Source organism: Manis javanica, chromosome 1 (assembly GCF_040802235.1).
Source record: "Manis javanica isolate MJ-LG chromosome 1, MJ_LKY, whole genome shotgun sequence".
NCBI lineage: Eukaryota > Metazoa > Chordata > Mammalia > Pholidota > Manidae > Manis > Manis javanica.
Window position 1 is genome coordinate 16,379,539 of NC_133156.1, and position 14,261 is coordinate 16,393,799.

Sequence of the window (14,261 nt, forward strand, 5' to 3'; positions counted from 1 at the left end):
TCTCAAGTGGATTTTCCAGCCAGAGGCAGCGTGTGGTGGAGTGGAAAGCCCTGTGGCAGGAGCCGTGCCCCTGAGGGTTCTCGTGTCTGCTCTGTCACTTACTAGCCCCTCAGAGTGACCGCTCAACCTTTCTGAACTTCGTCTTACTCACCTGCAAAATGAGGTGACTAATAAATTGTGAGAATAATAATTGTGAGGGTGCATAGTGTCCTGAGGTCTCAACACCCAGAAGTGTTTTTCCTGTTGTTAATGGACCTGGTTAGCTGTAGGTGTGTCTTTGATCGTCAGTAAGAAAATGAATCTGTAACATGCCTGGAGTTGAGTGCACATGACTAATCACGTACATGGTTGTACAGGCTTAAACATGAGCCAGGCAGGAGGGATGGCTCCCGGAAGGCACTGTGGGTATTCCTGCCTCATTGCTTGTGTGTATAATCGCTATAATGCTTTTTTAGATGTGGAAAGTAAAGATAATTAAGTTGTAATTCAGTAGAAATAGGGTTATTGACAGACCCTCTCTTAATCTGAATACTTCAGATTTATTATTATGTGTTTTTGTTCTTTAGAGAACGGAAAGTTGATACAACAATTGTGGCCTGTTTCTATTCTTTCTTAAGTGTTCTGTTCTAGGGTGTGGAGTCTTGAAAAACTTTATAGCTCAGTGTAGATATACAAGGTAGTGGATAAGACACCTTGTCATCTGTGGCTTTCAGCCTAAATCTGGTTTCCTTTATGGTTTCAAGGCGGTCAGAGCTATGCGTTTCTTGTTCGTGTCCCGCAGCACAGAACCCCTCTAAGTGATGGGCAAGCAGTGCCTCTCACTCTCCAGTCGAAGTCGTTCGGGTGAACTTCTGGCCAAGTACCAACCCCTGGACCTCAGCACTTGCCAGGGAATTTCAGTGCTTTGTTTGGGATCAAACTGATTCCGACACGGGAGCCCTTTTCTTGGGCTTCATCATCAGTCAGAATCAGAATCCTCTCAGGACGCATGAAGGGGCAGCTCTGCAGGACGTGCCGGCAGGCAGCAGTGAGTGCCCACACAGCCCTGTTGATGCCCTTTGTCTCCTTTCCTTCACTTAATGGCCCACTTGGTAGGCGGGGCAACAATGTGTAGGTACTTAGGTATTTCTCCTGCTGAGTCCCTTGAAGAACTGGTTACTTAAAGACATTTTGTAACACATACTTTTTTAGACTATTTCCCACCAAAAATATTGTTTGCACTAGCAATCCCACAGCATGAGTTTTGAATGGACACTGCCCCACATTTCCTGGCGATCCATCTATGTGGTCTTCTAACAGCATCAATAAAAAAATACATTTGCATTTTGGGAGGAGCTCTCATTTTCAGTAAGAGGATTTCTTCAAACAGGTGTGTTATTGTGGAACACTGTTACTGGTTTTCTCTGTGGTTTTTCCACCAGCAAACTTTATCTAGATTTTCTTCAATATCCTGCTCTGTTGACTGGCTTGTAAGGACTCGAAAAGTCAGCTAGGAAGTATTCCTGGGATGGAGTCGAAGGGGCCTTCCGTCTTTTGCAAGTTTCCAGTCTGGCTGGTTGTGTCATCAGAACTGTGTTATTGGGACAGGACGTAATGCCATCAAAAATAAGGAAGCTGAATATCAAATGTCATATTTGCCAGGAACTGAATATTTAATGAGGAAATATTTTGTTTGAGTAATTGGAATTTCTGGCCGTCACTGGTTTTCAGCATTGTTGGTTATTGAAGTCAGCCTTTGAGAAACCCTTGTTCTGTCCTGCTTGGGGTGTAGAAAAATGAAACCTAGTTTCCACGTCTAGGAGTTGCCTTCTAAGTTAGGTGAATGCCCTGTGCACTTTTAGAACTTGAACATGTTTTCAAGGTGACTGACTTAGGTTTGGGGTGTCACATGAGGCTGGCTTACAAACATGAAGTTCATGAAGCTGAGATGACCATCACTTGTTTATGGGAGACTCCATGGGCCGCTAGACACGGCCACTTCCAAATGTCAGTGGTATGTATTTATTTGTTCTCAAATCAGTCGTGGTCCATCTTAAAGAAATTCTATCAGTAGACTTTACTGTTTTCCTCTCGGAGGTTTTTCCCAAAGAAAAATTGACAAGAACTGAATGAGAAAGAAACTTAGAAAAGTAGAGAGTATGTGTAGAGTAACAATTCAGAAGTGTTTATTGTGTATTAAGATGGGGCATGTGGAGCACGGCCACCTGACGGTGGATGATGTCACGTGCCACTGGATTCTGATCACAGCTGTGCATCTCTTGCCTGTGGCAATGAGCCCAGCTATGACTTTTTTTGGTCTTTGGAACCTGAATGCGGTCTGATTAGATTTTGAAGGCACTTATGTCCAAATTCCAAAGTTATCCTGGTAGCGTTTGTTAATAAAAACTGTCTCCAGCTGAACAGAATTCAAACTAGACAAAATTCCATGCCAGGGCAGACTTTTTTCTCTTAATGTATTGGGGATATAGCTGAGATCAGAGTCTCTCTATTCTTACCCACCCCTGCTCACAAATCTGGGGGTAGATCCTGAGCAGGGACGTAACAGAGATTACATGACGCTTCTTGTGGAGCTACGTGAATACCAACCATAAGGCAAATGCTTTATAACTAATTGTAAAGTATAACTGCCACCCTCATTCTTTATCTGCCCTCTAATTAGAAGTAAATTTTTAAAGAACTCATGTGGTTCATCCAGGCTAGAAACTCAGTAAAGATTTTTGAAACTTATTCCTACTTCCCTTTAAAGTATATATTGGAGGTTTGTGACTGAAACTGACAGTCCAGTCACTAGTCGTAACAAAAGTAGAAGGACCATTCGATGTTTCGTGGTCTTGGTAGGTATGTAATTCTACCTCCCTCAGCTAGGAATCAAAGAATGTATTGGCCTCATGCATTCAGGCTGCTCCCTGCGTGCACATGTGGCCAGGCACGCAGGCGCTGCTGGCGATGCAGTACACACAGGCTGTAACACATGTGACCCAGCTCATGGGACTGTGCCTCCTACTCTGGCAGCAAAGGATGTTTCCATTTATTCTGATGGGTAAGTCTGGAGAAGTTTCACACAGAAGGTGCCCTTGAGTATGGTCTTGAAGAATATGCCAAATAAAATTGGGCAGGGGCATCCTAGGCAGCCAAACCACCAAGAGAAGAGCGGGCAGGAGCGTGCTCCGGGCCCAGGGGGTGAGTGCTGAGAGCCCGCGTGGGCTGGGCGGAGCCCTGACGCCGTCCAGCCCGGTGCACACGGGGGCTCCGGCTTTACTCTGCATGGAAAGGAGCCACTGAAGATATTTAAGTAAGAAAGTGACTTGAAATGAAACTGTTCTTCTTTCTTGAAACCACACGCTCTCTCCCCTAAAAACTCCACCGAATGTAACTCCTTTGGGAGACTGGGAAACAGCAATTTGTGCTTCTCAGCCATTAAAGCTTTTTTCCTTTTTTTTCTTTTTCTTTCTCTTTGTCCTTTTTTAGTGTAAGGATTATTAGGAGTCAACAAACCTCATGGCTCTTGTTTTAATAAAGTATTTCGTTTGTTTTATTGTATTGTATTTAATTTTACATAATTTGCCAGATGTTGAAATAATGAATGCTACATTAGCAAAAAGTCTTGCATTCATTTCCCGGTCAAGGAATAACTGCATTTCCAGTCTTTTGCCTCAAGGAAATTAAACTCTTATTTTTATCTTAAAATTTCTACTTTTATCTATTTTCAAATAGAAAATGTTTTAGTGTTAACTACAGATGTGTTAGTCTTGTTTGATGCTTTTGGTTTAAAAAACTCAAATTGTCTCTCTTTTCTAGGCTTACCAAGAGATTAAAGAGTGAATCCCTGAAATCTGACTTTACAATAGATTTAAAACATGAGGTATGTCATAGTTTGGTTAAAAGTCTTAGTGATCAAGAAGTCACGTCTTTTGATACAAAAAGTGTTTTGTGTTCCCTGTCAGTGCATGTCCCTGCCCCCCACTCGCATCTTCTCCCCGCTGGGGTTCCACTCCAGTGACTTAGGGCCTTCTCTGTATGCTCATCTGGGTCAGGTTGGTGGAGAAGGAGCAGCGAATATGACTGCATCTTGGGATTCCTGATTATTTTTTTTTAAAGCTACGTGGATGGGTCCAGAGACAGATTTCTAAAAACATGTACAAATGTCATCGACGGTACCTCTGGTCTTACTCGGTGCTTTGGTTAGACGTGTGGCGTTGTCACGTCTGTGTGTGTGATGCCCCTGGAGCAGAACTGAGCCAGCTGGTCCTACGCAGGCAGCTACGGCATGCCTGGGCCCAGCCCCCTGGCCGTCGGCGGACAACTGTGACCAGTCACCCTGGAGGCAGGTGCCAGGGGGTCCCATCTCTAGTCCTTCCTGCATCATGTTAGGAAGGTCTCTGTAGGTCTCACTCACGGGCACGTCTGACTGCCTTTCCCCTCTGCAGGCATCTGTGTCTTAGCCCCTCAGGGCTGATCCAGCGGTGCCGGCAGCCCGTCCTGAGTGAGACGGTGCATGCAAGACTGACTTCTTGGGTGGTTTTAAATGATGAAGTAGCTTGTTTGAGGAGAGATATTCATGTAAAAAAAATCATTCTTCTCTTCCACAGAAAGGAAAGAATGACTAGTAGAAAGCCAGGGTCTGCCTAGTTATTTTTACTGAAAAATCAGCTCTAGTCTAGACATTCAGGTTCAGGAATGTATTAGACATTGAATACCTACAAAAGAATACTTCCAACATACGCAGAGGGTAAAAGGATCAGTCAAAATATCTATGTAGTCACCACCTGGTTTAAGAGACAGGACATTCCCCGTCCTCCATCAGAGTTAATACTTCCTCAGATTCTCTCCTTTTTCTTCATATTTTACAACATATGCATGTATCTCTGACTAATATGTGAAGTAGTTTTGTTTCCTTCTGGACTTTATATACAGAATTGTGCCATGAATATGGTTCTAATTTGGAGCTCATCCATGTTGATACGTGCAGTTCCAATGAACTTATTTTAACTTTCTATAGTTTCTCATGTGACTGTACAATTCATTCATTCATTCTCCTGGTGGTGGGCCTCTGGGTTGCTATAGGTTTTTGCTATTGTAATCATTTGCTTCTATGAACATATTGATGCATGTGGTAGTAAGAGTTTCTCCAAGCTTTAAACTGTCTTTTGACAATGACCCACATTAAAAAATACATTTTTCAAAAATAATAATAATAATAGGAGAAATGTGGGATCAACATATAAATCAAGTACAAAAATCAAACGAATATTCATATTTGACCTGATTGTTTATAGGTCATAATGCATGATCAAAACCGAAAGTTTCTGTGATGACTGCCCTTGTACGGTTCACCATGTAAGAATTTATTCACTACGTAAGAATTCGTTCACCATGTAAGAACTTGTTTGTTATGCTTCAGAAGATTGGAGACTGACGAGAATTAGGCTTGGGATGGATTAATGATTGTACATTGAGCGTTGTCCCCCATATACTGAATTTTATTGTTAACAACCATTTGATCAATAAATATGAGAGATGCCCTCTCAAAAAAAAAAATACATTTTTCTATGTGACCCAGTATATTTGTAAATGTTGTTATTGATTTCTAACTTAGTATTATTGTGGTTTATGCAATAGTAATTTGAAGTATTTTTTGGTTTGCTTTATGGGCCTGGTCCATGTTCACTTTCTATAAATGGAGAAAAGGATGTATATGCTCAATTTGGTGGATATATTCTCTGTATAGAGCTAATTGAATGGGTCAATCTGTTAAAGCATAATTAATGTGCTTTTCAGATATTTTATTCCCTTCCTCACCTCTCCTTCCTCGCTTCCTTCTTCCCTCTTGTGTTCTGTGGGCCTCACGTGTTGTTTACTAAGGGAGGAATGTGAAAACCCTGCATAATAACGGGGACCTGACATGTGGAACTGCCAATGCCTGCTTTTTATACGCTGAGACTATGTTGATGAGATGCGTAAAAGTTTAGAATCGGTACCTTTTCTTAGTGAATTTCTCTCTTTGCCTTAGTGTTTATTTTGTTTGAAATGAACATTTCTCTACTAGCTTTCTTTTGTGTTTGCTTCATAATCATTTGCCATCCTTTTCTTTCAACCTGCCTGGGTCCATATCTCTTGGAGGACAGAACTTTTTTTTCTCCCAGTTTAACCATCTGTGTCTTTTAACCAGATAGCAAATTTGCATTTCCTTTGATCATGATAAGTAATATATTTGACCTTATTTCTGACACTTTGTTTCATCCTTTTCCTGCATTTTTCTTTTTAACACTTCCTTACTTCCTTTTAGATTTTTTTTTTTATTCCAGGTTTTTCCCTCTGCTATTTTGGAAGTTGAGTTCTTATGTCTGTACCTTATTGGTTATTTTAAATATTTTAACATGCCTTCTTAACCTAACAATGGCTAATTAATCAGTGTTCTGAAAATTCTCGGGCCTACAATAGTTTAACTCTGGTTATCCGACTCCCAGTGTATATGCTCTTGTACAGTATTTTTGTTCTTTCTTTTCTAAACCCTGCAACTGAGATGCTGCCATTATTTTTGCAGTCAGTACCTGTATACGTTTAACCGTGTATTGGCCAGTGTGTTTGCTCACTATTCCATGTTGCTTCTAAGACCTGCCACGTAGGATCATTTTTATTCTTCCTGCAGTACATCCTGTAGAATTTCCTTTACCAAAGTAGTCAATTCTCAGGGGTTTTTTTTTCCTTTAAAAATATTATTCCAACTTTGTTCTTGAAAAGTAGTTGCACCATGCGTGCCGTTCCAGGTTGTCAGTCATTTCCTCTCACTGCAGTGGCCTTGTTCTGCTGTGTTCTGACTTCGGTCATTGCTGTCGGGCTGGGCAGTCAACCACCTCTGGCTGTGGTTCCTTGGTTAGGTAATCTGGCATTTCCCTCTGCCCGATTTTAAGATTGTTTGCCTTTGGTTTTCTGTAGTTTCACTAAGAGATGGCTAGATTTAGACTCTTTTTTCTATCCTGCTCGCGATTCACCAGCCCTTCCTACAGTAGGATTGTTATGCCATTCTTGGAAATGCCCAGCCACTGTCTTTCCAGTTATTTCCTATCCCTGGGCTCTGTTACCTTCTGGAACTTTAGAAGACTGCTAGCAGTCTGAGATCTTAGACTCTGCCATCTCTGTTTCTTGCTGTGCTACATTTCAGATACTTTGGGGGTGAGGGGCTTCATCTTTCAGCTCCCTAATTTTTTATTCAGCTGTGTCTTAATCTGCTGTTTATCCTAATCATTACATTTTCTTGTTAATTATTGTTTTTAATTTTTAAAAGTTCTAATCATTTGTTTTTCAGATTTGTTTTCTTTTGTATTCTTCCTCTAAAAATGTCTTCCTGATGTTTTAAAGTGCTTATCTTTATAAAGACCCATTAACCATAGTAACTTCACAGTCTGTGTTTGATCACTTCAGTAGCAGAAGTCTCCTGGGTCCGCCCCAGCCATGCCTGCTGGCTCTGGGCCGGCTCACTCCCTCAGGCTTTGGTGATTTTTCAGGGTAACATATCAGCGGCGCCTTCCAAGCCCCAGAGTCAGCGAGCGCCTCCCTGTGATCTAGAAGCACCTTTGCTTTCGCCTGCTTGCAGAGGGCAGCACTGACTTGGGGCCACTGGGGTTACTCTGTTTGAAGTGTTTGGGACAAAACAGGTGGCACAAATTAGGGAGGCCTGGCTTTTGGTGGCAAAAACTCAGAGATTTGGAGATGATTTTTTTCCCCCTGTCTAGATGCAAAGCCCCAGCTTTAGAAGAGGGCCTGCTGCTGGACCCCCCACCATATTCCCTTAGCATCTACAGAAGCGTGGCATCCCTGGGCCTCTGACTCCTTTTTTGGGAAGCTGTCCCCCGTCCCCTTCCTCCCCGCCCACTTCCCCCTTCTGCATTTTTGTCCTCACAACTTCCACACTTCTGAGCAAGTCAGTGATACTGAATCTGAAATGATTCTGAGGATATTTTCTCCAACATTTTTAGATGTTTTCAGCAAGCTGGTGAGGGTATGTAATTACCGTCCTGCAGGAAAGCAGAGTCATGATGTTTTCTTTCTCTGTGTTGTTTTAGAATCCTGAAAATAGCTCCCCTAAAATTGCTTATGACAATTTTGGAATTTTCCAGAGGTCAGAATGTTGATTCTTAGTTCATTGTTAATTGTTAATAACAGATTAGATAGATGCACATGGAGTTACTATTTTTATAAGTTAAAAAAAAAACCACAGCTGTTGAATACTGACAGATTGATATGGTTCAATCTAATACTGTCTGTACAAGGTTTAGTCTAATACTATCTGCTTTCCCTGGAGATAGTTCATCCTTCCTTACACTTACGGCACTGATGGGAGTTCTTCCCTTCCTTTCCTGTCTCCTGTCCCCGGACAGATCGCCCTCTACATCTGGGACAGAGGTGACGGGCCTCCCCTCACTCCAGTGCCGGAGTTCTGTACAGACAGTGTAGACGCCCACTGTGCCACCATGTTCCATTCTTTTCTACCACTTTGTGTAAGTAACAGAAAAACTGCCTTGCACATCAAAGGGAAATGTCCATGCTGAGCATAATATTGTCCTGAAACTTTACATATTGAAAAAATATCAACATTTGCTCTGTGCCAGGTAAGAACCATGTATCATGTTTCTGCTAATAACAACCCTGCAAGGCAAGCACTGGTACCCTAACTTATCCATGGGAAGAGAGAGGCTACAGGGCCAGGGGGGAGGGCAGCGAGGTCGCGGCCAGCATGGGCTCCGCAGGGCCCCTGTGCTGTGCAGGCGCCACCGCGCTCAGCGCCAGTGTGCCAGAGGCATTTCTCCTGATGATGCAGCATGTGTCTGCTGGAATATCTGTTCCACTTCCCAGAAGGGCAACTTCAGACATTTCTCTTATACCTTAATCCTTCTTCTCATGCCCACCCCTTTACCCTCTCAGCTGTGCCCTTGCTTTGATGTTACCTGAGGTGGCCAGAACTTTGAGAGTGAACCTGCTTGTTGTGGCAGCCCCTTGGTCCTGTCCCCGGGTTGAGGCTGAGGTCCCCTGAACTCACTAGGTTAACAATCCTTCCTCATAAGGGAAAATATATTCACCACCCTGAAAATGTTGTTTTTCTCGAGTCAGTCCCCCAGAAGTCTGTGTGTTGAATTTTCAAACATGAATACCATCGCCCCCACCTCCCCCCCACCACTGCAGCACTGGGAGAGAATCTGTAAGGTGTGCTCAGTTCCAGAGGGGGAAAATGTCTTCCTACACATTGTGCTTGCTTGGCCTGTAATGCTTTTCTAGGGAGTCTGGAGGGGTCAACCTCCTGGTGCCTCGAGTGACATGACAAAGCTGTGGCTAGATGTCACTGTGAACCAGCCCCAAAAGATGTAGGAGTCATGACTGAGTATTATTAAAGACCTAGGGCAGGTGATAAAGGGGCCCAAACACCCCCTGAAGCATGGCCGGGGATGCAGGTCGTTCCCCGGTTCGCTGTGTGTGCCCGCTTCTATCTGAGTGACCAGTTGGTTGGAGTCAGCTCAGGGCCTCAGACCCGCCACCCCCAGGTGTTTGGAGTAAGCCCACCTCTGACAGAACATCACTGTAACCTGGATGTGGGCAGACAAGAGATACCTTAAACATCAAAAAAAGACCAGGCCTACAAAAGGGAGGCGTCTCTTATTTTACCATAAAACATCCCCCTGGTTCTTTCCTTTTGTCAAAATCTTCACTACCTGGAAAAAGGAAAGAGAAGGTACCTCACAGGTAGGGCACCTGTGCTTTGCTAAGTAAAGAGTGGCAGTGAAAGCAGCTTGCCTGGTGGTCATTATTCCCATTTTGTAAACGAGCAGACTGAAGTTCAGAGAGCTGAAGAAACGTGGCCCGATGCCGCAGTGCGCACGTGCAGAGCTGGGCTTCCGTTTCAGATCTGGTTGTCCCCAGGGCTTCACTGTCAGCTGAGCTACAGTTCCACTTTCCCCTGAAACTTACTCTTGGGAACAGGTTTGATACCTCTGACACTGGTCACAAACTCCAGAGTGTGTTGAAATCGGATGTGGGTGTGAAATTAAGATATCGTGGACTCATATAATTCCATATTTTTTCTTGTGTTTAGGGAAAACCAGTGAAGAAGGAGGATATTTTTGTTGCAGTGAAAACATGCAAGAAGTTTCACGGTGATAGAAGTATGTTTTGCGTTACTCATTTTTACCAAACTTTGAAAAGCCAAGCTGCCTTTAACAACAAAGTACAAAACAGCTGTGCACTCAAGAAAGGGATGATGACACGTATACTGTTGAAGGGAAAGCAGTTATTTAATCAGTATTCCTCCTCTTACCACTTCAATCACCAAGATCAATCGGAAAGGACAGTTTTGTATTGAAACATGAGCGCTCCCAGCCCATCTAAATGCTATTTAGAGCAGTGTTTTAAATTGGAAATAGAAAAGCTCAGCTGGGGCAATCTCGGAGACAGTATGTGAATAACAATTTTGCAAAACAATGTCCTATTATGTCCATGCTGTGTGAACTGTCTGAAGAATATTAGAGGGGATTTCAAGGTGACAGGGAGCCAAAAAAGAACTGCAAACAAAGACTGTTCCTTCTTTTTACATTTACTTAAAAGGCACACATGGGAACTTTAAAAAAAAGTTATGTATTTGCTTCTGAGTAGATGTATTAGAGAAAAAGAAAAAAAGATGCCTTATAAGCAGTGGTCCCTTCTAAAGGAAATCCTGGCATGCACATGGATGTTGTTTTTATTCAAGTTTTTGGTGTCATTACAAAATTCTACTGTGGTGATAGTGTTTAAATAAAAGCCATCCTGAATAATGGTAGACATAATTTCTCTTTTTTCACTGTATTTCAAGCAACACTTTTCTGAGATTGAAAATTAGACAGTCTTTTACATTTTCTAAGTTTAGCACATATTTTAATTTTTTCCATGAAAAGACTGTCAATTTCACCAAGTGTGTGATATTTATATAGGAGAGATTTCTAAACCTGCTGTCATTTTGGAGCTCTGAAGGAAGTTGATTTATATAATTTATATGATGAGGTGATACTTACAAATTATTTTAAAGGGGAATGTATTTTCCAAAACAAAAAAAATTGTTTGGCATTATAATCTAAGATTAATGTCTAAAGTCTAAGATAAATTGACATCAATTAAAATCTGGTTGTCATCAACAGTATCTTAAAAGTACACGACCTATAAACTTCATGCTTACCTAATAGCCACATTAAGTGCCGAGTCCTATTATATTAGGAAATAAAGATATGCACTCATTGTGCAAGGAGTCCTAAAATACTAATTATCAGTATAGCATTAAAAGTAATTTTCATTTATCACAAATTACTCTAGATTTAATATCCTTTTGCTTTTTTCATAATCTGGAAGGGCTTTGTGGGTTGATTTTTTTTATAAGTATCTTTCACAAAAGATTTTCAGGGGGAATGAACTAGGCTGGGCTTTTTGTTTTGCTTTTTACAGCAAAGCAGAAGTGTTCAGATTTGATCTTGAAGCTACACTTGGAGCAGTGATTGCATTTATATTAATGTTAATAATGGTGGTGGAGGTGGGTGGTATTTTCTCTTTTGAAACACATTGTTCAAGTGACAGTAGAGCAGTAAAATTAGGGACAATCCCTGTTGTATTTTTAATATTCTGTAGACATGGAGAAAAGTTTGCTAATTTTAATTTAGTAATTTTGAGTTATCTAGTTTTCTTATTTGCATAAGACTGAGATCATCTGTTCAGAAGCCCAGCAAATGATTTTTATATTTGAATTTAAATTATATTTTGAAGTCAAAGGTCTTCAAAACTTAGTCTTAAAAGCCTGTTGGGGGCATTAAAACCAACCCCTCCCAAAGCCAGATGCACTGGTTTGCTGCTCTTAATTTGCATCTGGGGTCACTGAAGTCTAAGACCTGACCGCAAGGATACTGTGAGGCTCTCACAGTTGGTGTCTGGGTAAGCCGTCTTTAAACTTGGGCATGTTTGTTTGGAAGGAGTCTAAGGCAGCAACTCTCCAGGACTCTGGTGTCCATTCTGCTTGATGGATGCCGCCTGCGGGGCCAGTGTGCTCTCCTCTCCTCTTGGAAGTCCAGTCGAGCCACCACTTGGCCTCCAGGACCTATCCAGTAACCGTATTGGCTACAGCGACAATACCACACTGACTGCTTCTAACTACTGATCTGTTTTTTACATTTTCTGGGGTGTTTTCACATTCATTCTGTCATCTCATTGCATGTTGACGATTCCTTGTGATGTGATAGTTAATGTCATCACTTGATATTGTAGAGAAAACTGAGTATGGGACGAGACGCACAGGCCCACGTTCTTGCGGAGCTGGGACTTGGTTTCTCTGGCTCCGTCCCACGTTCGTTCTGCCACAGCGCAGCGGTGCTGTGCTCTCCTTGGATGTGTCGCAAACCTAACCGTTGACAAATAGTATTTGCTATTCATGCTGATGCTCTGCTGTGCTCAAGGTCAGTTTGGACTTGGGCGGAAGCTGTGGAAATAAGCTTTTTATTTTCGGTAGCAATGGGGATAGCCAGCAATTAAAATCACCACATGATCTAAAGTATACATCGAGGTGGGAATTTAGACTGCCAGCCCTGCCCAAGCATATTATTGCCATATACTCAAGCAGAATACATGGACTAGAGCGGTTTTTTTTTCCTGTCCTTGTGCACTCTGTGGTAGAAGCAGTTGAAATCTCAAAGGCTAAATAACAATGAAGGGAAAAAAATATAGATAAGACTGTACTCATCTCTGAAACACAGAGAGTCAGTCGCGCTGTCTGTGACTCACCTGCCGGCAGGTTCTCACCTGTGGTGCACCGCCCCAGGTGCTGAGCAGAGGGAGACACTGGCAGAGGCCCCACTTCTGGCTCCTTCCAATGTGGCCAACTCCAGGGTGAGGGTGAGGGTGAGGGCGGGAACATTCTGTTCCAGGCTCTAGTCAAGGCAAGGGAAGATATATGTTCAACTCAGTTTTATACCCTCATGGAAGAACTGGTAATAAAGTCCCCAAATTAAAAAAAAAAAACACAGTTATTTTGCATCTTGTACTTTTTTGGTCTAACAGTGAAACAAGCGTTTATATAACCACTTGTGTCTGGATTCTGATTTAAATGAAATAAAGCCTTCTTTGGACACAGCAAAAATACATTCTATCTTTTGGTTTGAGAAAGAAATACACATTGGCAACACTGAAATAGCCGCACTCTCTGAGATGCACGCAGCTAGGACAGTTTTAAAGAAGCTTTAAAAGTATCATGAAGTGATGAATTGGGCATAGCATGTAAAATGATACCTAAGCAAGGCAAAGGTCTCTGGAGTTTTAACATTCAGCTTGGTCACTTCCTGTCAGGTTATGTTTTTCATTGCGTGACGTGAACTGTCAGAAAACGTTAAGAATGCCCTTTGCATCATTTCGCCACGCGTCCCTGTGTGCGTGCCACGTGTTTCATGGCAGCCACTGTTCCTGCTCATCAAGTCGTGGGTTGTTAGCAGTTTCCCTCCAGTGAAAGAGGTTAAATTGCTATTTGCTCAGCCCTTAGGCCCTTTTCACAGTTTCCTGAGCTCCTAAAAATACATTATTCTTTTCAGATTTGAAAAAGAAAAAAAATCCTGTCTTATATTTTTACTTCAGTGATCTTTCCTAGAAGCAGCAAATCTGAACAAACTTATTAAAAGGAGTGTGTAGTCGCTGTGTTCCTTCTGGTTAGAGAGGCTCACAGGCACCGTGGTCTGATCCGCTTACCTGAAATGTGGAGGCTTGGATTAAGATGTAGCCAGATGGAAGGCTGCACCCTGGGCTCAGTGAAGTGAGTAGATCAGCCCTTAAGGGAGGGCGGGACGCTGGCTCCGCTGGGTTCGGTTACCCCTTGGCCGATGAACAGCTGAAGGTGCCCCAGAGTGCCATATGGGTTTTAGATCAGCCGAGTGGGATGTTGTTAGTCTTAAGGACACCCTGCCTTTGCAATCAGGAGTCACAGTGCACCCTTTGGGGTGTGTCTCTAACCCTCTCCTCAGAAGAGAAGAGCAACCAGGGTTTTATTTTGTGCGCACTGACTTGCATACTGAGACAGAAAGCCCATTTGCCAATGGAAAATAGCAGATTCCTCAAAATCCAGAGAGTCATTCACATTTCATTGTGTGGTGGTATCTTGCCAATGGGTTTCAGCCTTGAGCAAGTTCACTATGGATTCAATGTGACCAAAAAAAGACAGTAGAACGTTCTTGGGGTGAAAGGGTTTATACCTAACTTTATTCCCAGGGTGGCAG

The 14,261-nt window shown here is 42.5% G+C and overlaps 1 protein-coding gene and 1 long non-coding RNA gene across 6 annotated transcripts in view; one reads left to right on the forward strand and one right to left on the reverse strand.

Moving 5' to 3' along the window:
* Positions 1-14,261, forward strand: part of B3GLCT (beta 3-glucosyltransferase) — an 81,273-nt gene that overhangs the window by 46,434 nt on the left and 20,578 nt on the right. For all 4 annotated transcript variants that reach the window (XR_005057412.2, XM_037003887.2, XM_073228916.1 and 1 more), the window contains 3 exons: positions 3,799-3,862; positions 8,379-8,498; positions 10,085-10,154. Coding sequence is in view for 3 of the 4 variants with exons in the window: in XM_037003887.2 (XP_036859782.1) it covers positions 3,799-3,862; positions 8,379-8,498; positions 10,085-10,154 (254 nt within the window). In the remaining variant the exon portion in view is untranslated. The remainder of the gene's footprint in view (positions 1-3,798; positions 3,863-8,378; positions 8,499-10,084; positions 10,155-14,261) is intronic.
* LOC140847761 (uncharacterized) overlaps positions 1-14,261 on the reverse strand; it is a 215,827-nt gene that overhangs the window by 45,174 nt on the left and 156,392 nt on the right. For both annotated transcript variants that reach the window (XR_012127897.1, XR_012127895.1), the window contains exon 3: positions 12,802-12,929. This is a non-coding gene — a long non-coding RNA (uncharacterized lncRNA). The remainder of the gene's footprint in view (positions 1-12,801; positions 12,930-14,261) is intronic.